The sequence below is a fragment of the Lacerta agilis genome, chromosome 8 (genome assembly GCF_009819535.1).
Source record: "Lacerta agilis isolate rLacAgi1 chromosome 8, rLacAgi1.pri, whole genome shotgun sequence".
NCBI lineage: Eukaryota > Metazoa > Chordata > Lepidosauria > Squamata > Lacertidae > Lacerta > Lacerta agilis.
The window spans coordinates 8,992,536-9,007,529 of NC_046319.1; the positions used below are offsets into that span (position 1 = coordinate 8,992,536).

General features: G+C 50.1%; 1 protein-coding gene across 23 annotated transcripts in view; it reads right to left on the reverse strand.

Moving 5' to 3' along the window:
• EIF4G3 (eukaryotic translation initiation factor 4 gamma 3) overlaps nucleotides 1–14,994 on the reverse strand; it is a 77,098-nt gene that overhangs the window by 20,781 nt on the left and 41,323 nt on the right. For 14 of the 23 annotated variants that reach the window (XR_004427258.1, XM_033159366.1, XM_033159374.1 and 11 more), the window contains 7 exons: nucleotides 11,977–11,997; nucleotides 11,187–11,366; nucleotides 9,693–9,807; nucleotides 8,135–8,241; nucleotides 7,472–7,594; nucleotides 6,701–6,809; nucleotides 2,218–3,072 (listed from right to left, as the gene is read on the reverse strand). Coding sequence is in view for 22 of the 23 variants with exons in the window: in XM_033159366.1 (XP_033015257.1) it covers nucleotides 2,218–3,072; nucleotides 6,701–6,809; nucleotides 7,472–7,594; nucleotides 8,135–8,241; nucleotides 9,693–9,807; nucleotides 11,187–11,366; nucleotides 11,977–11,997 (1,510 nt within the window). In the remaining variant the exon portion in view is untranslated. The remainder of the gene's footprint in view (nucleotides 1–2,217; nucleotides 3,073–6,700; nucleotides 6,810–7,471; nucleotides 7,595–8,134; nucleotides 8,242–9,692; nucleotides 9,808–11,186; nucleotides 11,367–11,976; nucleotides 11,998–14,994) is intronic. The other 9 variants (XM_033159381.1, XM_033159375.1, XM_033159364.1 and 6 more) reach the window with 3 other exon arrangements.

The window sequence follows — 14,994 nt, forward strand, 5'->3', positions numbered from 1 at the left end:
TTCGGCTTCTTTGTACGCCAGTAAATAAAGGCAAGGAGGACTGATAAAGCAACACAGGATGCTTCCCAGCTGCACTTGAAAGACCAACCCAAGATATTCTGGACTTTAGCAATTCAGAGCCAGCCTAAGTAGAAGTCATTAGAACCATAGAACAGCCATTCATATGCCTGGAGTCATGGTTATTAAAACATTCCCAGATGCTTCTCTTTTTAACAATTGATGGCCATAAAGCCCAGTCAAGGTTCCTCTTAAGTGTTTTCTATCTCCCCCCTCCCCCCACAGTTCCCTTCAAGTTAACTGCAGAGTTCAGTAATGAACCCAGTGCTTCCTCCCACCCAGGGAGATGCCCAGAAGACAAACGCCACTGCTTAGAAATGCTAGTGGTGAACTGCCTTAAGCACATACCTGGGATTCTCCCACCAGGACAGGAACTGCAAATTCTGTGGCCACTCCACAAAGCAGCCCACGGCCTCCCTTTCCACTAGCACTGCCCACCAATGACCAAGGACGAAAGGATCGCAGGGAGGTCCGAGGGATGAAACTTAAGGCTTGACTGGAGCACAGCCCTGTTGCCATGTCATAATGCAATGGCAGAAGACTATGACATACTGCTCTGTCAGGCAAGGCTCAGGAGGAACCCTGGGAGGGGTGTGTGTAAGTCCAGGCTATGCCCACATGAGGCACCCCATGGCACTCATGAGAGGAGCTACCATCTACTTCCGTCTGTGGTGGCAGCAGCCCCCATGTTTGCAGAGGAGGAAGGAATGGCATCAGCTTTCAGACAATGGCAGTTGGGTGCGAAGAGCCATTTCAGAGACTGAGACCCCTAAGTCATGTCCTGGTGCTGTCAGCATCTCTGCTGGCGAGGAGGCTCCACTGCCAAACCAAGTCCTTTGCAGCACTACAGCAGCTGGCTTCCCTACTTTCCACTTCAGCGCATGCCCACGCAGGGAGCTGCAACACAGATGGGAGGGGAAGCTTTGCGATCTTCCCCAGATCAAAAGCGTGATTAAGAGACATGTTTGTGAAGGGCCCAAGCCTGAAAGGACAACAATCCAAGCACACCTTCTATGGGACCCAAGCACCCTGGAGAGGCAGCTTCCAACTCACACAAAATATTCGTGAGAAGCAGGAAGAAGCAGGTGCTACACTGACACAAGAAAAAAAGGGGGCTTTTTCCTAGTTCCCATCTAAACTCCACACCCCATATGTTGCTGCTGCTGGCTGACTCACAAGCCTACAACATCCCAGAATTGGCTTCTATATTGGGGTGGGTGGAGAGGGGGGAAGGAAGGAAGGAAGGAAGGAAGGAAGGAAGGAAGGAAGGAAGGAAGGAAAAGAGAAAATATTTCGGCAAAGCTGTGCAACTAGAGAAAATTAAAACTACCTCAAACTGGGGAATGATTTCTTTGATAAGAAATGCAGTTCAAATACCATACATATTTCTCAGAGATACAGTGAAACTTTTAACATTAAGGAGGTGTTGGCAAGTAATCTCCCAAATCATTTGTGAGCAACTCTGGGGACTGCTTGAGTTTCTTTTTATGTAAAAGGAAAGGAAAGGGAACAGTGCAAAGGTAAAAAGCTTAATCCTAAAAATGTAGGATAAAAATAACTTAATAAAAAATAATATGGGAAGTGATTCTGAGCCAGAAAAGAAGGTGGGTTTGTGAATTCTTTTTTTACGAGACAGCGAGGCAGAGAGAGAAGCAAAATGCCAAGCATTTGAACCATCCCAAGTCTGCCACCCACCCACCAATGCAGCTCTCCCTAAATGGTTGTTCTGCCTGCTTTCTGCTAGATAAAGCAGGAAGCATAAATACAAACCACAGGCTGTTTCTTGCTTTTGCTCATCATACCACAGAAGCCCTGTTCATTGTGGGGAAGGAAACAGGCCTACCCCGTCCCCATCAGTCCCTGTCTCCCCCTCAGGATTTGAAAAAATCTAAGGAGCTGGGCAAATTTCCCACCCATCCGGCCTCCTCTGGGCCTACTTAGCTGCCCTCTGAAACACACACCTCTGGATCCTTTTCCAAGTTGCAACAGAACAGGAGAAAGCACACACTCACACATGGAGTTGAGGCAACTGATCCTATTTCCCCTGTGCAACCAACCTCTCCCCCCCCCCCGCAAAGCTGTCCAGGCTCTGAATAAACTGTACCAGAGACTTTTAAGGAGTTGGGAGAGACCATTGTGATCCCCTGTGAGTACACTCACCTGCTCCGGGGCCCTTCTTTGAATTCAACCCCTGAGAGTCTGCATTCTCCTCCGGTTGTCCGTCTACCTCCACCTCTTCTTTCTCCAGATTTTCCTGGGTGTCTTCGCCAATGGTAGTTCTTGTGGCCTCCTCTCCTTCTAAATCCCCCTGAAGAGCAGGGAGGGCACCAGGTAGTGGGAGAGGCGAAGCACATGGTGGCGGAGGAAGAGGGCTTGTCGCTCTAACAGTAGCAGCGGCAGATACGGGAGGAGGGCTGGGAGGAGGAGATGGAGGCAGAGACGGAACAGCAGGAAGAGCGACGGGAGCTGGAGGTGGCACACATTCTGCCTCGTCCAGAGGTGCCTCTGGGCTCTCCAGATCCACAGCCAAGGGGCCAGCTGCCTCCGGTTGATCTGGTTCCATGATGCCATCAGTCACTGTGACCCTTTCACTAACTCCGTTCAGTTCAGTAATTAGATTAGTACTAGCAGTCACTTGGAGGTCGTTGGGGACTATTCTAGGGGGCTCCCTGCCTATATCTGAGCTGGCGTCATCTGTTGGGGGGCAGACGGGCACTTCCATGCAGGGCGCAGTGCTGGGAAGAGGTGCGGCTTCCTGTTTCGAGGAAGCAAGTTCACATCCATCCTCTGAGTCTGCTGCAAACGTTGATTTAGGAGGCAGAGGAGTGGCGGTGGCAGCAATGACCGCCGCAGGGGAGGGCAAAGCCGTGAGAGGAAGCTCTGGTGAGGTCTCGGAGGAGGAGGTGGTCGGGGTCTCTGCTGTCAGGCCCATTTGATCTTTCCTCTCTCCACTAGGCTCTGGTCTGAGGGCAGGGGAAGGAGATTTTAATACTGGATCTGCTTTAGGCTTCTCTTCTGGGGGGAAAAAATGGAAGAGTTAGAAAGGGCCATTTAACTCGTCAAATCAGAATGAATTTGCATCAATTATCCACGCACTCCCACTTTCCAAGAGGAACTGCGGAAACCCCCATGCACCTCCCTGCCCCAGAGTCCTCAATTCTCAGCCCAGAGGTTAGTGAAGGAAGAAATGGGGATTAAGCAAGCAATGTGCTGCTCTTTTCTGTCAAGTGTGCTTGCCACCCATTCTGCGACAGAAAAGGAGTCTGAGCCCCCAAACCCTATCTGTTCTCTTTGGTGGATCCTAATAGGGCAGTTTGGCGTCAAGTGCCACTTGCCTTGGTGCAAAGAACCACCTCCTCACAGAGGAGGGGACTTTTTGGAGCTACAAAGCGCTACCATGCGCAAGCAGTGTAGCTGTGAAAAAAGTGAACTACGGGCCCTTTTGTGGATTTCTTTGCCAAGGTTGCTTCGAAGACGCTGATTAACAACATGGATATGCATTTACAGGATAAATCAAAAGACAATGTCTTAAGTCCTGAGAACTATATTGGAGCTCCCTCTACCCCACAGCATTTGTTTTTTACCCTAGAGTCTTGTTATGTGCCTGAGGGGTGGAGATGCAAGATGTACAATGGGAATCTTGGGATGCAAGCCCAATTCAGCAGCCAATGCAACGAGTGGAGCGCATGCATCACCCCCCCCCCCAGCTAGGCTGAGCCTGGTGCCTCCTGTCACTACTGTCAAGGGACCAACTGAACTTCCCCCTTTGGACTCTTGGTGCCTTTCTAGACTCACAGTCAAGAGGGCTAGTCGCTATTTACAAAAAAGGTTTTGCCACTAATATCTGAAACCCAACTGTCTTGCACAAGTCAGTAAATAAGGGACTGAACACTGGAAGGCCACCTCTGCTATAGGACCACCAAAGACAATGGCAGCCACTGAGGGGATTGGTTCAAGGGCACTGAAGCATCACTAGGAGCCAGTTTGGTGTAGTGGTTAAGAGCGGCAGATTCGTAATCTGGGGAACCGGGTTCGTGTCTCCACTCCTCCACATGCAGCTGCTGGGTGACCTTGGGCTAGTCACACTTCTCTGAAGTCTCTCAGCCCCACTCACCTCACAGAGTGTTTGTTGTGGGGGAGGAAGGGAAAGGAGAATGTTAGCCGCTTTGAGACTCCTTCGGGTAGTGAAAAGCGGGATATCAAATCCAAACTCTTCTACTAGGAAAGAAGAGGACTAGTCTTGTGGGAGTCGCAAGGCTAAGAAATCTTCTGGCCGCCATTTACTCAAAGCTTTTGCAGCCAGCCTCTGACTTTTGGATCAGCTATCATGATCTAACTGAATGCAACATTTTCTTTTTTTCTTTTTTGCCTTTGGCCAGACATAAAGCAGAATGTGGCTCACTCCCAGTAACTACAGTCTCTCACATGAGGTCTGGACATCAAGATCTTCCAGAGGGGCTCTTATTTCTGACCTGTGAACACCCAAAGGGCATTTGGTAGGCTCCTAAGTGGAGAGCCCCTTCAGCAGTGTCTGCTCCCAATGTCTGGAGCTGCCATATCAAGGGGAGTCTATATAATCCCTTCTGCCAGCAAGAAAATGCAGGTAGATCGCACCTTAGGCTGATTTCACTTTCTTGATCATACCTTACATGGATCACTGAATTTTTTAAAAAATAAAAAGGGGCAGAAGAGCAAGAAAAAACCCTGGAAGCATTGTCCAAGATCTCATGGGTGCTCTTGCAAGACCTTTACACAGCTTAGTGAGAACGATGGGCTGTATGGGGTGTCTTACATGGAGGGGCAGGGGCAAGGCCTGCTCAGCACTGCTTTTGGACAGGTAGGGATGGTCATGCGGGACCATTCCAGAGGCTGTTCTAGTTTTACATGTTTTTGCCTTTGCACGTGACAGCCAGGATCATAATCCCGACGTAATGTGAGACGCACCTGTGCATTTTTATCCAGACAGGTGTTTGACTCCAGTACCTATAGATTGTTTAAATTTATTCTAGTGCCAGTGGTATTTAATTAATTCTATAGAAGTGATTTTACCTGCCTTGTTTATTGCCATTATTATTATTATTAACAACCAATGTTAACTGCCTGGGGCACCAGATGGGATATGTATTTAAGAAATGAAGACTAAAAATTGCCCAGTCACCATTACCTGCTCCACCCCCTGCCCAGAGTCTTACACCAAGGTGACCCTGCATATCCCAGAAGGAGGAGTTACAACCCAAAGCCCCATTGTACAGCTGGGGGAACTCAAGAAATGTGCAAGGTGTTCAAAGACCAGGTTTAATTTCTAATCTTGACATCTACAAGCACAGATTGCTTCATGGATACATCAAGTCTCAACATGGCTCTTAGATATATTCTAAGTTATATTGCAAAAACAGAAGTAAAGACGTGTATTTTAACAGCATTTACTGTTGCAACATTTTTATAACAACCAGAAAGAGAACAAGCAACAGCCCACCCATGCATAATTATAAACAGCAAAACAAATATTAAATTAACACCATCATTATTAAATTAAGAGCAACAACTATGAATGCCTGTCAGCCAGGCAGCCCTACAAACACCCCCCCTCCACACACACATAAACCAGACTTCTTCCTACTTGGCCAAGAAAGTCATAGCAGCTGCACTGACTCAGAACCCTGCCAACAATGCCCCTAAAATGCGAGTATCATTCCCCCTGTGTCTTCTCCATCAGCCACCCCACAGAATACCCACAACCTCAGCTACATCTGCCTCTCCACTCAATGGAGAGCCCTAAGGAGTGCAGCTGGGTCCCTCTAAGCACTCGGCAGAGCAGCAACTGGACAGCCACTCCTACCTGGAAGTTGCTGCCCTCCTTCCAGGCTCAGAGTGGCTGTGCTGGGTCACAACAGAACTGGCCAGAACTGTGACCAGGACCGCTTGCTGCTGCAGCCACCTACGTCAACCACCCCTGTGGAGGTGTTGGCAGCAAAGAAGCACTTGGTTCTATTGAGCATTCAGTGGGGAGCGAGTGTGAAAGGAGCTGCCCAACAGGCCAGCGGTCAAGCTGTGGGGGTAACTGATGGCTCTAGGGTGCAAAAGAAGGGGCTTCCTTGTCACAAAGAATTCACAGCTCATTTAAACACTAGCTTGAGACTGCCTTTGCCAACCAGGTGCCTTCCAGATGTGCTCCCATCGGTGAGAGGTCATTCTTGACACCTTTCCCCCTAGTCTGTCTTGGCCAAAATTCAGAAAACTTGTTAACTTCAGGTGTTTTTGGGGTGGGGGCATGGCTAGAAAGAGTGCCCAACAGGCTGCTTGTGAAAGCACTACAGCAGGTAACCTCGGCCCTCCAGATATTTTTCAGACTACAACTCCCATCATCCCTAGCTAACAGGACCAGTGGTCAGGGATGATGGGAGTTGCAGTCCCAAAATATCTGGAGGACTGAGTTTGCCTATGCCTGCACTATAGAAACCAGCAAGGCAGGTCAATGTTATCATCACCACCAACTTGCAGATGGGAAGCTGAAAGGTGGTGCTTTCCACAAGGCCAGAACTGATTCAGTGTTCAGGCTCACAGATTCACCAGCTCTCGAGGCTCCTCACAGAGAGAGGGAGAGCACCTCTCAAAACCGGGACAAAGAGATCCATCCACCCACCTTGCTTCAGGTCACTTGTCACAGCGATAGGGGTGCTGGCGGCGAGGTGAGTGCTCTCCATGGCCCCGAACGCCACAGGGCTGTGCTCGGGGACCTGGCTGGGCAGCTGCTGGGATTTGAAGTACAGAAAAGGGTGATAATGAGCGTGCGAACATAAAAACTAGCAACATGGAACACAAGCGAGCAAGAGGGGCATAAAAACCCAGTTGGGTTGGAAAGGAAAAAAATCAAGAAAAGGAAGAAATAAGATATACGGTCATAAATAAATAAAAAGCGCATGGGGAGGGTGGGAGAAAAGCAGCGGGAAGAGAAAGACAAATTACTCTTCACAGCAGCAAGAAAAGAGAAGGCACAACCAGTTATCTGGACACCCCCTCACGTCATGGAATTTGGGGGGAAAGCATGCTTCTCCCCAACCCAATGATTTAAAGGTTGCCACAATTCAACTGAAAGCCTTTCAAAGCACTTTGTGTAAAAAACGAAGTGTTGAATAACAATAAACCGAGAGGAGCTACAACTGGGGCACGTTCCACAACCGAAGTCCTGGAGACCCTCCCAGCTGAGGCAGCCAAGGTCCTCAGAAGCTGCCCTCAGAAGCTGGCCCCTCTCTGGCAAGAAGCATTTCAAGGATGACTGGCTTTGCCTTGCAGCTGATGAGCAGGAGAGAGGGTGAGGGCAAGAAGCGCCACCAGGATACAGACACTGCGAAGGAGGCTGCAGCGGAGAATGAGTGCCAGACTCCTACCAGCATGTCTGTCCCAACGCAGTTACCTGGGGCGGGGTGGGCGTGGACGAGGGCCTGACCGTGGGAGGTGTGGGGTTGCGGCTTCCTCCACCAGACATGATCTCTTCCGTTATGTCTTTGCCCCCTTGGTTGGGATCTCGGATGCGGATCTGGAAAGGATGGAATGAAGCACCCGCTCAAATCACCTCCCAAAAAAAGGTGGCTTGGCTTAACTGGGGCCCAGCCTCATGCTGTGAGGGGAGCACGGCACTCGCGACTCACGGTTCAGAGGGCCACACCAAGGGCCACAGCAGCATATGGTTGAAGGAAACCCCACCCCAAGAGGCACCCCCTTTATAATGTTACACCCCCACCCCCCCCCAAAAGCACCCCCATTATAATGCCCACTGAGGTGTTGCCAAGGGGCATTTTTGTTCCAAAAAGCTTTCTTAGCTGGATGAGGTCTCCACAATGGGTGTTTCTTTTTAGGGGTTTCCCATTCATTTGCTGCTATTTTAAACTGTTTTGATTATATTGCATATATCACCTTAAAACACATATGAGGAAGGTGAGTAAATAACAACAAAGGCTTTAAACAGAACACCTGTGAGAGAGACTCCTCCCATGGTGAGGGGAGTGTCAACCTCCCCAGTTTCCAGGTTCTCCCTTCAACCCACAGGGCTCAGCATTCAGCTGCAGAGCTCTCTTACCGTTTTCTTCTCCCGCTTGGCTGGTGGGATTGGCTGCTGCTGCTGCTGCGTAGGCACTATGATGGGCGTGGATTGGTACACCGGGGGAGTTGGGTAGAAAGGTGCCCCTGCAGTGGGTAAAGGGGGGCAAGGAGAATCTTAGGCTCACTCCTTTGGCTGGCTGCCTGTGTCAAAGTGCTTAGAGCCACGTCCCTTCGCCCAGGACTCCTGATTTTCCTCTCAAAGTGCGACTCCTGATTTTCCTCTCTCAAGGTCAGGAAGCTGAGGGGCCACTTGCTCCCTCTGCTTGGGAGTGCCCCCCCCCCGAGGCTTGCATATGTGTGTGTATATCACAGCAGTTTACTACAATGAAAAGCCATACAGTAAAACCATAAAAAAAATTAAAAACAAGCATTATTAGACCACTGTGCAAGGATGTACTCCTAACTGCCTGCACAGGCCTAGTGGAACAGAAGAGTCTTTAGTAGGCATTTAAAAGTTGGCACAGAAGGCGCCCACTGAATCTCCAGTGGCAAAGAGTTCCATAGGACTGGGCCAATGACGCTACAGGCTGTTCCTTTCCTGGAACAAAGCCACCTCCCCAACCTTTGCATGCACACACACAATTGCCACCAGAGCCAATGAAGCAAACTGCATCCTCTACTCCTAAGAAAGTAAAGACCTCAGAGTCTCCCATTTGCCAAAGGTGAACATGCCCCAATTTCACAAGAAAGCCGATAACCCACAAGGTTGGGTGCTGTGCAGACTCCAGCTTCCAGAGATTTTCAGCCCCCAATCCACTCCCATACCCCTTTTTTTAAAAAACACAATTTTACACCTTCTGACGGGAAGGCTGGCCCTGACCTCAGGCGCCAAAGGAAGATCTCCAAGCAAGATCTCCAGTAGTTAAGTGCTTTGGTTGTCCTTGCTTACCTCTCTTCCTGCCCCCTCTGCCCCAGGATGACCAGAGTGCACCAGTAAGGCAATGCAGCCAAAGTGACAGAATTCATTCATCAAAATCTATTCAAGTCACAATTTAGACCTGCAACTTACATGTGATTTATTTGCACAACTGCAGCTTTGTGCAGATGGCAGGAAAATAAATGAACTGGAGGGGGGCAGGTGGCCAGAAGGGGTCATACAAGATCTCATGCAACCTTCCCAGATCTTGATAAGCAAGGTGAAGGCTCTGGGAATGCTGCACAACACTGGAAGACTGTGTGAGACTCCAGCAAGATCTCAAAGAAGCGCCCCCCCCCCGCCCCATCTTCCAGAGGTCTCGCATGACCTTCCCAGAGCCCAGTAAGACAGGGACAGTTACACGGGGGTGATTCCGGGGGTTTTCCTGGCTTTGCAGAATTTTGCATTTGCATGTGAACCCCTGGAACATAACCTGCAGGCCTACTGTATATTCATTTTAACACAGAGAAGCCAAAATGTGAATGCTACAGTGTTGAAGGTGTGGAATACGAACACAGGAAGCCTGGTTTGCATAAAGGTCGGTCTACAGGGTGAAAGGACCACGTCAAATGGCCCTTGCTCTGCTACCCATCCCCCTTCAAAGGAAACCTCTTCTTACCATAGGCGTTGGGGAACTCTCCGGGTCCCGGTCCTGGGTAAAATGGTCCAGGCCCTGGCGGCTGAACAGGATATTGTTGTGGGGGGCCCACATATTGTGGGCCGCTATGACGATACTGAAACAGAAATGGCACAAGAGGCTCAGAAAATGGCGCAAGGCGCTTTATGAGCAAGAAAAGCTATCCTGCTACCCTATTAATGGTGCCCTCAATGCAGTTTCCCACTCTGCCCTGCAAATGCTAACTCTTGGCCTCATGGCAAGTGCTGGACATTTTGTGGCCTACATCCTGACCAGCTAAGTCCACAATCAATACAGCTCCAGACTACTTACTGGCCTCTCTTCCCACACCAGGCACAGCAAAGAGGGAAAAGATGCAGCAGTGGAGGGCAATACAAAGGGCGCAGCCACCTACCTCACAGGGTTGTTGTGAAGACTTAAAAAGGGGGAGACTGAACATCATGGGTTGTATCCAACAGTAGGTCTGCTCAGAGGAGATCCATTGAATAAACAGACTTGGTTAACCTAGGTGTGTTCATTTTGATGGGTCTACTCTGAGTAAAACTTAGCTGGATACAGCCCCATGCAATGCTGCTCTGAACAGCTTTGTGGAATGCTGGGAGCTAGAAAAGCAATAAATAAATAAAACAAATATATTGCAGATTCCAAAATTCCTGGGGGAGGGTCTTAGCGAAGTGGCAGAGCCCATGCTTGGCATGCAGAAGGCCCCCAGGTTTGATCCCTGGCAGCATCTCCACATAGGGCTGGGAAAAGACCCCTTCTCCTGAAACCTCAGAGGGCCATTGCTGCCAGTCAGTGTAGACAATACTGAGCTAGGTGGACCAATGGCCTGGGTAAGGCAGGTGCCTGCATACCAAGTGCCAGAGATTCCTCCCAGACCTGCCCCGATTCCCCTTTTCCACCCAAGGACTGAAAACTCAGGGGAAGAGAAGGAGGGAAACGGAAGCACACCAGTGCCATGGATTTAATTTGCACCCAGCTGAGTCACAGGAGGGTCGACATTGAACACAACCCGCAGGCAGCTGCAGATACATCATCATCACCAGCCATATTAAAGAAAAGGACCACTTACATGCCTCCCTCCCTGACTTGTTCTACCTGCCATTAGTGGCAAAGCTTTACAGTCAACTCGCAACTTGCACAGCGGTTCCATTCTGGGGGTGTCACATAAAACTGAAATTGCTTATAGTCAAAACAACCCTGGAAACACCCTGGCATGAGCAGCACTACCTTGTTGAAGTGCCAGTGCACTGTGTGGGTCTTGCCTTCCCCATGCAAGGCGGAGAGCTTTTAAGCTCTCTCACTTGCTTACTAGGGACTGGGAAGTTCTCACACAGGCTTAATGAGTTCTTCATTAGGTTTAATTTGTGCCCTGTTAGCTGGCTGGGTGCCAAGCCTGTGAAGCTGCGATTATGCAGGTTAAATGTGTGCAAGATGCAAGTCAACTGTATCATTTTAAGGGTGCTGTGACCTTACCTGTGGTATACAGTACTGGGGGCCCTGAGGCATTGGATACGGCATAGGAAGGTGGTTCACCATCATGATGTGCTGATTGGTCTGATAGACAGCAGTTGGCGTCTGTGCACCAGGACGGATGGAAGGGCTGCTATTCTGGATTGTTGCTCTGGGAGGCTGGATTTGAGGCCTCTGGAAAAACTGGAGGAGGGAAGCAAGGAGCCCCGTATTTTAGCCGGCCATCTCCTGGAAGAGCAGTGCGCCGCAGTCGCGGTGCTTTCACCATGCACCTGATCAACAACTAGCTGGCCCCTCAAGGGTCTTCTGCCTCGGAAGCCCACATGCCCCACGTGCAACGCAGGTGGGGCGTCCAACCAGGATATTCTTTGCATCTAACGAGTCCTGCCCTGGAAGTGAGGGGGCAGGGCAGGAATGGTGATGGGTGTCATTTGGAGATGGGCTGTATAAGGCCACTTCTCTAAAGGGGTTGCCAAGAGGAACCTGACACCTGCACTGGCGTTCAGTCCTGGGCCAACCACACACTTACCTTCCTTGACCTGCCTGAAACTGGGGAAGCTTCTTCATCACTCCGGGCATGATCTAAGCAGACGGCAACCCCTTCCTGGATCTAAACTTACTTCTCCGACCACACAAATGTCAACCAGAGGACTAGGGACGTGTGACAATGACATCTCCCAACGCTCAACATTCAATGTGCGAAATGATGCACCAGGCACTAAGGCACCTGGCCGCTAATGGCGCATGTGATCGAGAGGCAGTGAGGCCATGCAGAACCAGTAGTGAAAGTTACCTGGATGGGTCTGAATCCTCCCTTCAACAACGAAGCAAGAAAGCAGCAGGAAATAGAAAGAAAGCCAATGGAACAGCTGACAGGTCAACAACAGGAGGGGTGGGTGGGGGTCCAGCATGCAACCTAAGGCCCTCCTTCTGCCTAGCCCCTCCAGTAGGCATTGAGGACTCCTCCCTGGCCCGAGTCACCATCATGCAACAGTCTAGGGCTTTCTAAAATTTGTATCTTGTTTCACTGACACTAGCTTTCCTCAAAACACAACAAGGGACTAAAGCTTCAGTGGAAAGAAAATGGCTAGGAAAAGTTGCCCTAACTAGAACTACCCTTTCCTGGGGGGTCCCTTCTCCTCTCCAACAGAAACAGCCCAATGCTGAAATCCTCTTGATGGTTTCAAAAAAAGATGAGAGAAACCAGCCCCAAGTTTAGTGGTCAAGCAGGAAGGAAAGGGAAGGCTCCCTGCCTCACAGCCACAGGTTGTCTGCAGAGGACAGAAGGAGCCACCTGTCTGAAGAGATCCACCTCCAGGGTGGATAGGGAGGAGGAGAGATGCAGAAGACAAGCCCTGGGATGCAGCTACAGGCAGGGAGGGACAGCTACGCTGGCTATCAAGAGCAGCCTTGCTGGCTGGCGGCTCCAGGTTTAGATGGCCATGAGGCCTCCTCTTTCAATCTTCTGCACAGAAACCAGGACACACAGCAGGCCACAGACAAATTTTGTCCTGCTCTAAGCAGTGCAGGGGGTTTGAGCTAAGGGTCAAGTCAAACCACAGCCACCAGGGACATACCGGCTGGCCTCGGACAAGCCCTGCCTCAGTTCTCCTTCCTTGGAAAACAGCCTTGCTTACAGAGAAATCTCAAGGCTGCACAATACATCAGCTGAAAAGCTCTCCAGGCATGTAAAACTGGCACAGATGGGATTGCAAGGAATTCAGAGATTGTCTGGGCCACCCCTCAAAAGAACCACTTTCGACCTGCTGGGACAGCCTGTGGGGCAGAGAGAAGGAAAAATGGTGCTTTGGCGCTTTGCATTTTGTTTCCTGTTTGGAGAGCAGACCAGGTCCAGCAGCTGCTCAGGAACTCAACTGGCAGAAACTCTCTTTGATGATCAAGCAAACACAACGAAGTGCCTGACCAGCTTCAAGAGCTGGAAAGAAATCCCAAAATGCTGCTCTGAAAACAGCACCAGAAAAGGGTCTGGAAGGGGAACACGCAAGATTCCTGCAGCTGCTACTCCTTTCCCAGATCCCCACTCCTGCAACTTGCAATGCTAACAGACTGGTGAAGAAATTCAGGGTTCCAGACAAAATGATGGAGGCCATGGCAGCAGCAGCAGAGAGTCAGAGATGAATTGGTGTTCTTTTCCCTGTTTTATAATCATTCTGTTGAACAGTTCAAAATACCGGCCCCCGTTCCAAATCCCATTGGAGGAGCACTTTGTGCCAAATCAGGAACACAAAGAGTCAAGGCCAACCCTATGCAGCAGGCCCACTGGCTTGTCCCTGGCCCTCGCGGGTGGTGCAGTTAAGACGCAGGCCTTGTGATGGTGGTCATCAGTGGGATGCCCAGATACACCCAACATCCCAAGCCCAACAGCTTCAGCCCCCTGACAGAGCAGCCTCTGAATGAGAGGATGAGCATAACTGCTTGCATTAGGGAAGAGGCAGGGGGCCTCACACCCAGGGCCTGAACACAGCTCTCCAGGATTCTGGATCAGGTGCCCTCAGGACTCTCCCAGGCAGCACCAATCACTAGCCCTTGCTTTGAACCCCAAATGTTTTAGCTTTTCTGGAATGTGCCCTTGACCACTAGTCACACTTCTTGTTTGCCTGAATGGAGGACGGAGTGAGTGTGTGAACAAATAGCTCGTTCTCTTCCAGCATCAGAGGAGGGGTGGATCTGGCTCAAGGCACCTAGCTGCAGTTTGAGGACAACATCTTGGCTGGGTGGTGGGAAGGTTACCCCTCTGCTACTGCTTTACTCTCTAAAATGGTATCTTGGGACCCTCAGGTACTATCTAAGGAAGGGGGGTGGGAGAGAGAAAGAGAGGAAAAAAGAAAATAAATAAAAGCGGAAATGGGAGCTTGAAGAGCTGAAAAGAAACCCTGCCCTTAGGAAGGTGACAGAGCCAATCGGGGAGGGCAGGGATTGTTCCACCTGTGTGCCACACCAGAAGTGTGTAGAAGGGACTACACCTGCTGGAGAAACAAGACTGGCACGAGAATCCTTGCTCAGCAGTCCCGAAACTAAGAGGCCTGAAAGAATTCACAGCATCTGCCCAGCGGGAACTAAAACAGAAATTTTCTTAAATAGAAAATGTGATTCCCTAATGAGGCAGGAGTCAAAGGCTGCCAAGGAGAAACCCCTCCTACTCTAAGGCAACCCTCAGTTCCTGGTAAGCAGAATGTTTTCACGCCCTCCCTCCTTTCCTTGACAAGGTATGCTGCTCCTCCCCACAGGGGAGTTCACAGTTGCTTCCAACAGCTTTGTGTTGCACATCTTTGTGCAAACACTTTGTGCTAATTGAATGAGCTGAGAAGCAAGAAGGGCCCCAGGAATAGCGCTCCTCCTGGAGGAAGACATGCCCACAGCCCCCTCAGTCTTCAAATAGCAGTTGGCAAGTTCAATGAGCCTCACCAAGCGTCACAGCAGCTTGGCCGGAGGAGCTGCCAGTTAACGGCGTGAGCACATGAGTCACACTGACCTGAACATCTTATGACACAGTAACTGCAGGAAACGATGCCTGTGAGAGTGCTCCGCATTACACTATCAGAGTTCCTGTCATTTTCAATGGCAGCAGGAGGGATGGGAAGGAACCTCAAGTTGCACCTGACAACCAAGAAGCTCTCCACAATTCTCCATCAATCCATCCATCCGGCTGCCTCCTTATCACCCATTTGCTTTGAGCCATTTGGTACCATGTGAAGTTAAGCTGAACTCTGGTTCCAAGCTAACCCTTGATTATTTTGAGTTGGGTTTCTAATCAATGGGATGCCATAAAGGTTTATGGCAAGTTACAACA